We start from the raw sequence: 12,169 nt of genomic DNA on the forward strand, positions 1-12,169 counted from the left end.
GTGGATGCTGCCCAGCCCTACCCTGGGCAACACAGCATGCCCCTGCTCCACATCCTGGTGCCAATGGGGTGGAGGATCGCAGGTGAACTTCGCTCTCTGAGGTGGGGCTCCCGAGGGCTCTCACAGGAGCCGCTGGCACCACAGCTGTGTTCACACACTGCTGAGTGGCTCAACGGCCCCTTCCAGGGACCTGCCCACCAGCCTGGAGGAGCAGGGTCCTGCCTGGTCCCTGTGGAGCATCCTGGCGCTGATCTGGATATCACCAAGCGTTTGTTTTGGTGCTGAGCGCCCCACATGTCGTAGCGGCTGCTGCAGAGGCTGCGCTGAGCAGGTATGCCGACCCGACGCCATTCCCAAAACTGCCCCACATCCAGCAGCATGCGGAGGATGAGCTGGGACCTGTCTGGGCACTGGCTGTCCCCATGGGCCCCTGTCCCCACAGCAGCCCATGGGCTGGCTGGAGAGTGGGGACACCTGGACCCTGGCCGTGCTGTCCAGGTCTCTACAAGCCCCCAGGCCTGGCAGATGCTGCCCCTGGGGAGGGCGTTTGGCCAACAGCAAGATGCTAAGGGACACGTAGATGCTTGAGCGTGTGGCTGGGGTGCAGAATGTGTCCGCAGTCCCCAGAACATCACCCTAACAGCTCCTTCTCCCCAGGAAGGGGCCGGAGAAGGGACTCTGCTGCCTGCCAGTGCTGCTCCAGGGAGCCAGGAAGGAAGGTGCTTCTCCCCATGGCAGCCAACCCCCCCACATAACACCAGCCAAACTGGACACCGCGGGCCCACAGGTGACCCCCCCCGACCAGCACCGACCTGCCCATGACATCCAGCCCAGCCCGGATTCATCTGCTGCTGCCCTGCCCCACGCTGGCCCCATATCCCATGTGTCAGCCGTGGGCAGACACTGCGATGCTGCTACCATCACTGGTGGGTAGAGCTGAGCAGTGCCGGCGGGCAGCCCTGGGGACTGGGCATTGGGATGAGGAGCTGGGGCAGCTCTGGGCTGGTGCCTTGTCCTGTCCCCATTGTGTGACCAGAGCTGAGTCACCATCCTGGCATCCGTCACCGCACTCTGGCATCCCTGGCTTGCTGTTCCCAGTGCCACACGGCCGGGCAGAGTGTGGCCAGGAGATGGCAGCAGGACCCTGCCCGCAGAAAGCGGGGTGTTGAGGGGGGACAGAGGAGAGCTGGGGCAGGGGGTCCCTGTGTGCCACCCCTCGGGGGGCACCCCAGTCCCCACATGAGTGGCCTTGGGAGCAGATCAACTGGTGGCACCAGCCCAAATGCCGAGGGGACAGATGGGGCTGAGGATTCTATGTCCCTCCCTGGATCCCCTCCTCCCAGATGTCCCCCACCCTTGTCTGATGCTTGTCCCTCTGTCCCCAGACCTGTGCAGCGGCAATGTCCCCGAGGTGGAGATCATCAGCCTGCTGGGAGAGCAGCTGCCCCGCTACACGCTGCGGGCTGACACCATCTTTGGCTACGACCATGACGACTGGCTGCATGTCCCCCCCGGCCCCCCAGAGCCCCTGCCTCCCCTCACCCCCCGGCAGATCGAGGAGACCCTGCAATATTTCCGTGAGTGCCTTGTTCTGCACCGCGGAGCTGGTGAGGGCAGCAGGGTGCAGGCAGCGGTGCAGGCAGGGATGCAGGCAGCGGGATGCAGGCAGCAGCCCAGGCAGGGATGCAGGCAGCGGGATGCAGGCAGCAGTCCAGGCAGGGATGCAGGCAGCGGTGCAGGCAGCAGCCCAGGCAGGGATGCAGGCAGCGGGATGCAGGCAGCGGGATGCAGGCAGCAGTCCAGGCAGGGATGCAGGCAGCGGTGCAGGCAGGGATGCAGGCAGCAGTGCAGGCAGGGATGCAAGCAGCGGGATGCAGGCAGGGATGCAGGCAGCGGTGCAGGCAGGGATGCAGGCAGCACTGCAGGCAGGGATGCAGGCAGCGGTGCAGGCATCACTGGCTGGGCTGGGTGAAGGCCGTGAGGGCAGCACAGGAGCTAATCACGGGATTGACGGGCTGGATTTCCTCGCCTGGAACATCCCGGGCTAATTCTGGGAGCAGCTTCGTCTGAGCTGAGCCGGATGCTCAGAGAGAGCCACTGTCATCTCCAGGGACCCTCTGCATGTCCCTGATCCCAGGCACTGTGCTGTGGCTCCCTGGGGTGGCACAATGGTGGGGGGACAGTGCAGGATGTGCTGGTGGCCCCCGGTGCTGCTGCCCCGCCAAGCACAGCAGCCTGGACCAGCCGAGGGGATGGTGGGGTTGCTGCTGCTGGTGAAGCTGTGGGGTGCAGGTGCTTGGGGGGTGACAGCCACAGCCCCACAGCCAGTTAGGGGTGATGCCTCGTGGCTGTGCAGCGAGGCTGGTTCCCAGCGCGGGGTCGGGGTTCAGCGGGGGGCACAGATGGATCATCTCTGCTTTGCTTCTGCCTCTGGCCCACGTGTGGCGGGGGCAGGATTAGAGTGAGGGGCTGGGGGATGGATGTGGGGCAGCAGGAGACAGATGGGGCTGCGGGCCCGGCCCTGCTGTTGGCCCCGTTCCCACCCTCCTGCCTGCGACAGGCTGGGGGCAAACCCTCATTGTGCCCTGCCTGTGCTTGCAGCCCTCCCCATGCAGTTGCGCTCCTCCCTGGTCAGCAGGCAGTGGGGTGCAGCCCCCAGACATCAGCACCCCCTCCCCTGCAGCAGCAGTGCAAGGGGTTGAGCCCCAAACACCATTAACTTGCCATGGATTTTAGCAGGACCCCAGGCACCCCCATCCCCTCTCCGTGGGGACAGCCGTGCTTGTCCCTGGGAGCCCCACAGGTCACGTTTCTCCATGGCTCCGGTGCCACTTGCATGTGCCAGCGTGGAGGGGGCTGCACTGTCTCATCCCTTTACCCAAACCATTAAGCTGCCATCAGAAATAGCCCCCTGTAATCTGCTTGTGCAGAGACACGGGAGACCTGGCCGGAGAAGCAAATCCCTGGGCAGGGGATTAGGAAGAAGCGGCTCCTGCCCTGTCCATGCCAAGACACACACTTTGTGTCCTTGGGGTGCCCGGGGGGTGCCCGGTGAGCTGGCTGGGTCCCTGCCCTCACACTGCCGTCACCAGGAAAAACTCTGGTGCGAGGAGGGAGAGGCCGGGTCTGAGGTCGCCTGGCTCCGGCCCCAGCTCCAGGAGGGTCCCAGTGGTTATGGCAGGATGTGGTTTGGGGTCAGGATCCTGGTGGGTGGGAGTCCATTAGGAAAATAACAGCATAGTGAACTGCTACGGGGCAGCCCCAGCCTCATCGATTCGTTGATTAGTTTGGTACTAATGAGGAGCCACACTGGGGCAGGCAATGGGTGCAGGCAGCGCACCGTGGTGCTGCAGCGTGGGGTGCTCAGCGCACCCCGCCGCCCTCCCGCCTGTGAGGCTTGTGCTACGTGCCAGCCAGCTCCTCCATAATTCAGCACAGCATCATTTATTCAGTTCTCCTGCTTCGGCGCTGCCTCTGCACAAGTGTGGTTATGAGGGATGCCAGCCAGGGACCGTGGGGCAGCATGGACAGGGCATGGGGGGCCAGATTTGTGCCAGCCCATGCTCAGAGCATGGGGGTGCTGAGTGGGGCAGGTTGGAGTGGGTTGGGAAAGCCCTTTCCCAGCTCACAGACCTGGCACGTCCCAGCATTGCGCTGGACACTCGAACGTGCAGGATTTGCAGTGAGCTGTGTTGGTGACAATGGGGGGACCCAGGCCTGGGGATGGGCTTGGGATGAAGAGTAAGGCTGGTCAGGAAGAGGACAGGGAGCTTTGGCGAAGGCTGTCCTGTGGTGTGACATGATGTGACCATCACGGGGACCCCAGCCCTGCACACTAGCTGGGTTTAGCGTGAAGGACCTGAACCTCTCTTTGTTCCTCTGAAGGAACAGAAACTGTTTGTGCAGCTGGGATCAGCCTTACAAAGCTGCTACTTGGGCATCAGTGACCCCCAAGTGTCCCCTCTAAGCAGCTGGTGCTCAGCACCATCCATGGGGACTCTTGTGTCCATGGGCTGGGAGGCTGAGCAGGACTGTCCTGATGAGTCCCCAGGGCGCCCCAATATAGGGAGTCTGGTCCTGGGGTACGTAATGGGGTGCATGTCTATAGGGTGCCCTAAGGGAGCCTGGTCCTGGGGTGCTTGTTGTCCCCATGTCCCCAAGGTGCCCGGGGCATTGTGCAGCCGCAGCGAGCCGATCCCCGCCGCGGCGGAGAGGGTGGAGCGGATAGCCCCCGGTCCCCTCCCGGCCCCCCCCGGCCCCTCCGCCCCCGCCCCGCTCCCGCCCGGCACCGCCCCCGGCCCAGGCAGGTGCGCTCGGCCGGAGCGACCCTATAAATAGGGGCGGGAGCGGCCGGCTGGGCTGGTCGCGGTGGGCTCGGCTTAGCTGGGCTTGGCTCCGCACCATGGAGATCTGGAGCAGCCCCGCCGCCTACGACGAGCTGAACGGGAACGCGGAGCCGGGGGGTGGCGGCGCCGACCCCATCGCCCGGGAGCTGGAGGAAGGTGAGGGCGGCCCGGTTCGGTCCGGTGACGCCCGGGGCGGCCCCGGGAGCGCGGCTGCGGCGGGGCCAGGGAGCGCGGAGCGGAGCTGGGGCTGGTCCGGAGCGGGTCGGGGGAACGGGGGATCGCGGTCTCTACCTGGGTGGGTGCTGTCGCCCTTCCCGTTCGTGTGTTCCCTCCTCCCTGCTGCAGGGTGGCGGAGCTCCATCCCGGGGGAGCTGCTGCCTGGTCCCGTGGAGGCCCCCTGGGTCACCCTGACCCCAGCGAGGGTTGTCACCACTCCCGTGGGATGGGGCAAGGGGTGCCCGCTGGGTCTGCATGTGCCCATGGGGTCTGCCCTTCCATGGGATACAGATCCCTGAATTGCACTGGTCCCTTCATTATGCTGGATCAGGCCCGTGGATGGGGCGGGTGTTTACATGTTTGCCAGCACTGCAGCCCCCAGTGCCTCCCAGGGCCTGCTGCTTGCTCCAACCGTAACGATGCTCATGCTCTAATTATTTCCAATTAACGGCTCAGGGGCCTGATGAGGTGCAGTTGGGGACCCCTGCAGGGAGCAAGCTCTGTTGGGGCGTGGGGAGGGGGGTGAGGCTGGGGGTGCGCTTGGCCCCTCTCCCTGCGGACGTGCCTGCTGGCGTGTGTGCCCACTGGGGTGCGGGGCCAGCACCCAGGGCGGTGGGGGCAGGATGGGGACAGGGTTGGCAAGTGGGGGCATTGCTATGACAACGGGCACATCATTACACAACCCCAGCTGGGGCAGCGTAATGGGATTTGTGTGGCTGAGCCCTCCTGTTAACCCACTTTGTCTGCCCGGCTGGGGTGCACGCCCGTGGCTGGGGACGCGGCCCAGGCACCGCTCTGCCGGGGGAAACTGAGGCGTGTGACCTTGGAGCAGTCAGACGTCAGAAGGGAGCGATCAGGAGTGGCTGTGTGGTGCAGGCAGGGCCCGGGGCTTCGTGCTCACTGCCATCTCCCTCCTGTCGCGCAGCCCCAGCGTTGCCATCTGGGTGCCTGCCTGGCTCTGTCTGGCAGCTTCTGCAGGTGCAGTTGGCAAGATTGGTGCTGGAGGGACAGACGTCCCCATCCTCGGGCCACCTCTCCCTGCCAGAGACCCAGATAGCGGCGAGGAGGAGGCAAAGCTTTTGCTGGGACCAAGCCTGATGCCGTAGCGCTGTGTGTTGGCATCGTAGGCAGCTGCCTGTTTCTGAGGCAACCTGCCTGCAGCTGCCTTTGCCCCTGGTGCTCAGAGTGCCGATGGCTGCGTTGCTGCAGCTGGAGGGACGTTGGGGTGGGTGGGAGGTGCAGCGTCCTGAAAGGATGTGCTTGGCTTTGCCTTGGTCAGCGTCTCCCTGGAGAAACTAGGGCAGGGCTGGCTCCTCGGAGGGAGATCTGGGGGAGGGGGCTGGGGACAGATTGGAGGGGACGCTGCCTGCAAGCCTGGCTCAGCGTGGTGCCACCCACCGCTATATATACTGGAGCTCCAGCCTGTTTTTCACTGGAGATGTCACCTCCGATTCTGTCTCTGCCATCTGCCTTTCCCACCCCTCCTTCCCATCCATGCATCCTGTGGCGGGGCTGGAGCTGTGTCTGGGTTGGGGTGGTGGGTTCAGTGAGGGGGGGATCTTACCTGCTGCCCCAGGGATGTGGGCAGGGTTGGGGGGTGAATTGGGAGCACCATGCTTCCTGTGATGCTCTCATTGCTTTGAGCATCCCTGCCTGCCTCTGCCCCACGCCATGGCTGGTGCTGCTAAGCAGGTAAAAGGTCCTTTTTGGTGGCCAGTGTGGAGCAGCTTTGTGCCACCTGCAGCAGCCACCTCCTGTTCCCTCTGCCGTGCAACCCTGGGGGTTGCGATGGGAAGTGGTGACACAGGGCAGGAGGCAGTGGGGGCACAGTGCTGAGCAATGCAGGGGTTCACCCTTCACCCTTCTCCCCCAGTCTTGTGCGCTGAACGGGTGGCCCGGATCACCAAGACCTACCATGACATTGATGCAGTCACCAACCTGCTGGATGAGGTATGTTGGTGCCCTCCCTGTGCACAGGCTTGGGCGGGGGGCTGGTGAGACCCTGGGGGTGCAGGGATGGGTGAGGGAAAGAGGGGACAGAGCAGGGGACGGGCCCTGGCTGACACAGACCTGCCCCTCGCAGAAGGAGCGGGACCTGGAGCTGGCAGCGCGCATCGGGCAGTCCCTGCTGAAGCAGAACCGGAGCCTGACCGAGCGCAACGAGCTCCTGGAGGAGCAGCTGGAGTTGGCCAAAGAGGAGGTAGCGGTCCCTGGGTGCAAGGTCCTGGCCTCGGTGACCTGGGGATGGACGTGGTGGCCATTTGCTGTGGAGTCCCAGTGGCCTAATGGATGAGACCCTGGATGGGGAATGCAGTGATGACCAGGGGGCAATGGCAGCACGTTGCTGCCCCGTCTAGAAGGAGGAGTGTCCAGACCTGCTGAATATGTTGAGGCCTTGCAAGCAGGAGCTAAACTACAACATTGAGGGAGATGGTAGGAGGTGACAATGTCACCCCGCATCCTCCATCGAAGGCTCACTCAATAATCAGGCCTGACCCACTTCTGAGGCAAGTGCTGCCTCACTGCCAAGGTTAAAGGCAGAAAAAGCTTATTGCCCTGGTTAGAGCCTCAGACCATTTAGGGAGTGATAGAGTGATGCTGAGGTTGGACTCGATGATCCCGAGGAGGGTCTTTTCCAACCAAAATGGTTCTATGACTGACACATGTCAATGTGCCGATGTCCCTTCCCAGATCGCCCAGCTGCGCCATGAGGTCTCCATGCGGGACGACCTGCTCCACTTCTACACCACCACGACGGAGGAGAGCGAGCCCACCTCCGCCACCTCCACGCCGTGAGTTTCAGGGTCCTTGTCCCACGGCAGCTGTGGGTCCAGCCCCACAGAGCTGGGTCGCTGCAGATGCCTGCCTGGGAGCTGTGGGGGTGGGCAGACCCATCCTGCCCGCACTGTGGGTGCTCAGCGCCTTCCCTGCTGTCCCCAGGCTGCGCCGGCATGAGTCCTCGCTGTCCCTGCACCAGTACTTCCAGTATGACACCTTGCAGCAGAAACTCAGGTGTCTGGAGGAGGAGAACCAGAAGCTTCGCATGGAGGTGAGTGGAGCCGGCTGGTGGGATCCCCCTCCCCATCTCCCCATGCCCCCCTCGCTGCCAGGGTACCCGCGCTGGCCCTCGGGGAGGCTGGAGGTCCCACCTGTTACCTTCAGCCCCTCCAACACTCTTGCCCAGGCCACTAACATCACAACCGAGACATCTCAGTATGAGGACCAGGAGCAGCAGCTGATGATCGACTGTGTGGAGCAGTTCTGTACGTGGGGCTGGGCTGGGGGGGCAGCTCCTCAGTGGGTCGGGGGGTCTGCGGGGGCTGGGGCGCTGTGCTCTGGCAGTGACGGAACCACGGCTTTTCCCCAGCCGAAGCGAGCCAGCAGGTCGTTTACCTCTCGGACGAGCTGGCGCGCAAGGCGGAGGACGCGGCGCGGCAGCAGGAGGAGATCAGCCAGCTCCTGGCGCAGGTGGCCGACCTGCAGCACAAGTGCCGCGCGGTGAGCGTTCCCCCCATGCCGGGGACATGCTGGGGGGCGCGGGGGGGGCCACAGCTGCCTGATCTTGCGCATTCCTACCCCCCAGTATGGCTCGGAGGTGGAGGAGCTCCAGCAGCACCTGGCCGTGGCCAAGGAGGTGCAGCAGCAGCTCCGGACAGAGGTGAGCGTGGGGAGGGACCAGCCGTGGGTGCCCTGGTTTTGGGGGGGTCCTGCTGTGCCTGAGCTGTGCCCCTGCCCGCAGCTGCGGGACCTGCAGGAGAAGTACGCGGAGTGCGGGGGGATGCTGCAGGAAGCCCAGGAGGAGGTGAAGAGCCTGCGCAGCCGCAGCCTGCCCAACAGCACCGTCAGCCGCTACGCTGCCCCCAGCCTCCTGCCCGTGGTGAGTGGGGGGTGCGGGGAGGCCTGGGGGGGGCTCTGCTCCCCCCCTCTGCTTACACCTGGTCCCCTGTGTCTCCAGGACTCACTGGCAGCTGAGATCAAGGGGACGATGAGGAAAGGGACAGACAGCTCCTCCTCGGACTACAAGTGGGTGCTGGCATGGGTGGCTTGTGCTGGGCCAGGATGGGGGGCCCGTCCCTGCCCGGGGGGCCCATCCCTGCCCGCTTCCTGCCCACAGGAGCTATCGGCGTGTCTTTGAGACGGTGAAAGCAGTGAACCAGGTGGCCAAAGCCAAGTCTTGCTCTGAGTCTCCCCACAACACACCGGGCTCCAAGCAGTTGTCGGCTGCTCCTTCTGGGGGGGCCAACACCCCCCACACCGGCTGCTCTGGCTCAGAGAGCACCCAGTGAGTGCCACAGTGGGGGGATCGGGCTGGGTGGGATGGAGCTGCTGCCCCTGCGAGGACCTGGGGCATTGGCAAGATGTTAGAATCATAGAACACTGTGTTGAAGAGACCTCTAAAACGCATCCAGTGCCCCCCCTGCCATGAGCAGGGACATCTTCACCAGCTCAGGTTGCTCAGAGCCCCATCCAGCCTGGCCTGGGATGTCTCCAGGGATGGTTCATCTACCACCTCTCTGGCCAACCTGGGCCAGGCTCTCACCACCCTCAGGGCAACAATTCCTTCCTTGTGTCCAGCCTGAATCTCCCTCCTTTAGTTTAAAACCATCACCCCTTGTCCTGCCTCAACAGGCCCTGCTAAAAAGTCTCTCCCTACCATGTGTTGGTTGCATCAGGGCATTAATCAATGCTGCAAGCCTGGGGCAAGGGGATGGCAAGTGCAGCAATAAGGGGATGGTGCAGTGCAGGACTGTGGCCCCAGCACCCTGACACTGTCCCCTCTGGCAGCGGTGAGGGGACCCGAGAGGAGCCCCGGGCGGCCCCGGGCCGGCAGGACCTGGAGGCAGCGGTGCAGCGGCTGTCAGCGCGGCAGCAGAGCCACGGCTCGCAGGAGCGCTCCTTCTTCGAGGCGGAGCGGGAGCACAAGCTTTGGCAGCTGAGGGATGGAGAGAGCTCCAGCGGCTTCCTCACCCCCAATGAGAGCATCGTCTCCACCGGAACACACTACTCGGGGGGCTCAGAGCTCACCACTGGCTCCGGCTTCTCCCTTGGCTCCCTCACCTACTTGCCTGACAAGCTGCAGATCGTGAAGCCCCTGGAAGGTGAGGGGTGGAGGGGACGTCCCGGTGTGCGAAGCTGGAGATGCTGGGAGGGTCCTGTAACAGCAGCTGAGCCCCCCCGCTGGCTGTGTCCCCCCAGGCTCTGTGACGCTCCACCACTGGCAGCAGCTGGCACGGCCCAACCTGGGTGGGATCCTGGTGCCCCGTCCTGGGGTGCTCACCAAAGACTTCAGGCAGCTAGACATTGACCTGGAGGAGGTCTACAACCTCAACGACCTGGAGGAGGATGATGTGGATGCCAGCTCCTTCCAGCTGCTCCCTACCTCAACACCCACCAAAGCCAAGGAGCGCCCTGGGGGTGAGCGAGGGGCAAGGGGGCGGAGGGCCCGTGTCCCCCAGGATGCCCGTGTCCCCCAGGACTCCCATGTCCCGCTGCCCCTTGCACGCCCCCATGCTGTCCCCTCTTGCAGCCTGTCCCTACCACCCCTCTGTCCCCGCGGGGCTGCTCCGACTGCAGCGGCACGAGGGCTGTTCTGCAGCCGTCCTGGGGGGGTGAACCCCTGTGCTCGCAGCCCCCTCCTCTGAGCAAGCACTGCACCCAATGCTGCTGGCGCGGTGTCCCCTGCATGCAGCTTTCTGCTGGTGGTGGCAGCTTTGGCTTTCCTGTCTCCCCAGAGCTTTATCTCGACCCATGTTGTGCCCACCCCTTCCCTGTTAACCCAGTGTCTCCTGTCCCTTCTAGTGTTCCTCTCTGTTAACAACCTCCCCCAGACCCCGTCTACCTTCACCATCACCACCTGCCACATCCTCCACCCCACCACCGCTCTCACCACGGTGACACCCAGGTAAGGTGTGTGGCCCTGTGCTGCCTGCACCGCCCCCAGTCCCTGCTGTCTCCCCCCAACCTTCTCCTCCCCCCCGCCTGGCTCCGTGCAGCTCAAGGAGAAATATTTGACACTTAATGTTCCTGCCTGTGGCTGCTCAAGCAGGCATGTACCCAAGGCTGTGCACCCCCCGGGGGGACTGGCACCAGCCCCCCCACCTCTGTGCTGCAGCACCAAGCCTGGGCTCACCCTGGGGCAAGAGCAGCGTTTGCTCCTGGTACTGATGGGGAGTTGCTGTCCCTGCGAGCAGACATGGATTTTCTTCTCCCTGGACTTGTGCAGGAACCAGGACCTTTCTCTGGGCAGGGGCCAGAGCCCCCCTTCTGCTTAATTAATGAGCACTGTGGCTTAGCACTAATGAGTCCCTCCAAGGCTTGTTGATGGTTGGTGTGAGCTGAGTTCACTGTGAGCTGAGTTTACTGTTAGACAAAACCCCTGCATGTTTGGAAAACACTCATGGAGCAGCAGCCGTGCCCATCCCACCCTGGCTGCCTGGGAAATGTGGGGGCCATGGCTGTGCCCCCCTATCCTCCCCAGCACTATGCCATGAGCTTTGGGCTGTTTGACTTTTGCAAGCATGGGGGTTTCCCACAGCCCAAGGCTTGTTAGGAGAATGTGTATATAAAGAAGGAAAGGGGGTCCCTGCTCTGCCGGAGCCCCCATGGCCCCTGCCGGGCATCCCCCCAGGTCAGTCCCCCCACTGACCCGCACCTCTCCTCTCTCTTCCCTTCCAGTCTATATAACACCGTCGTGCCTTCTTGTGGGCCCCTTGAGGGGCTGAGCAGCTGCAGCCCCTCGCTGGAACCGTCTTCCCCTGTGTCAGCACCTGGCCCCGGACGCCCTGACACCCCCATGGGACTCATCAGACTTTTGCTGGTGCGGGGCATCTCTGCCTCTGTGCCAGGGACTGGGTTGTGTTGGAACCCCCCCCACCCTTCCCAGTTCCCCCAGCATGTTGACACACGACCCTTCCCCGTGCTGGGGGGGCAGGACAGACCCCAGCATCACAGCAGCATCTTCAGCTTGAACCTGGTGGACAAACTGCGGCGCCTGGGGCTGGACAAGGTGGTGGCCAGAGGAGAGATGTCCTATGCCCGGGGAGAGCGCCGGGGAGCCCGGGGTGCGCTGACGTGATGGGCCTGTGGAGCCTATGAGCGTGGGACAAGACGCATCCTCCATCCTCTTCATCACCTGCCCGTGGGCAATGGGACAGCTGCAGGGACATGAACCCGCAGTGCTACTCGGTTCTGGAGCGGCGCTCCCTGGTCCCCCATTATGCTGCGTGAGGTGATGCTGTGGGGGAACAGACCCTTCACACGAGCTGGTTGTTGGCAATAAAAACTGTTCCTGCTTCTGCTGAGCCTGGGAGAGGAGTGAGGGGCAGCTCAGCCCTTCAGGGGCTGCTGCAGCAAAGGGCGATGCTCAGCCTGGGCAGGGGTGGTCCTGAGGGGACCCTGGGCTGAATTCTAAAGGGAACAGTGGTTTTAAACTCTTTCCTGCCCGTTGAATAGCAGCAGATGCCCAGCTTGGGGGATGCCTGTAGAAAGTATTTCTCAGGGTGTAGCTGTTGCTCCCCCCAGCTGTGTCCCTCACCCCAGGCTGTGCCCTGTCCCTTGTTGAATAAATGTGAAGTCACCAAGCAGCTTGTGTGCCGTGTCTGCTGTTG

At 63.7% G+C, this 12,169-nt stretch overlaps 1 protein-coding gene across 1 annotated transcript; it reads left to right on the forward strand.

Moving 5' to 3' along the window:
- The first annotated feature begins 1,779 nt into the window (after nt 1–1,779).
- HAP1 (huntingtin associated protein 1) lies at nt 1,780–12,145 on the forward strand. The gene is made up of 15 exons (XM_065039258.1): nt 1,780–4,502; nt 6,436–6,512; nt 6,646–6,762; nt 7,254–7,354; nt 7,503–7,611; nt 7,747–7,825; nt 7,930–8,060; nt 8,146–8,220; nt 8,302–8,439; nt 8,518–8,585; nt 8,677–8,844; nt 9,348–9,661; nt 9,759–9,977; nt 10,362–10,464; nt 11,238–12,145. Exons 1-15 carry the CDS (start codon nt 4,403–4,405, stop codon nt 11,635–11,637), a joined length of 2,199 nt encoding a protein of 732 aa, XP_064895330.1. The 5' UTR covers nt 1,780–4,402; the 3' UTR covers nt 11,638–12,145.
- The last annotated feature ends 24 nt before the right edge of the window (nt 12,146–12,169 follow it).

This window comes from Columba livia, chromosome 23 (genome assembly GCF_036013475.1).
Source record: "Columba livia isolate bColLiv1 breed racing homer chromosome 23, bColLiv1.pat.W.v2, whole genome shotgun sequence".
NCBI lineage: Eukaryota > Metazoa > Chordata > Aves > Columbiformes > Columbidae > Columba > Columba livia.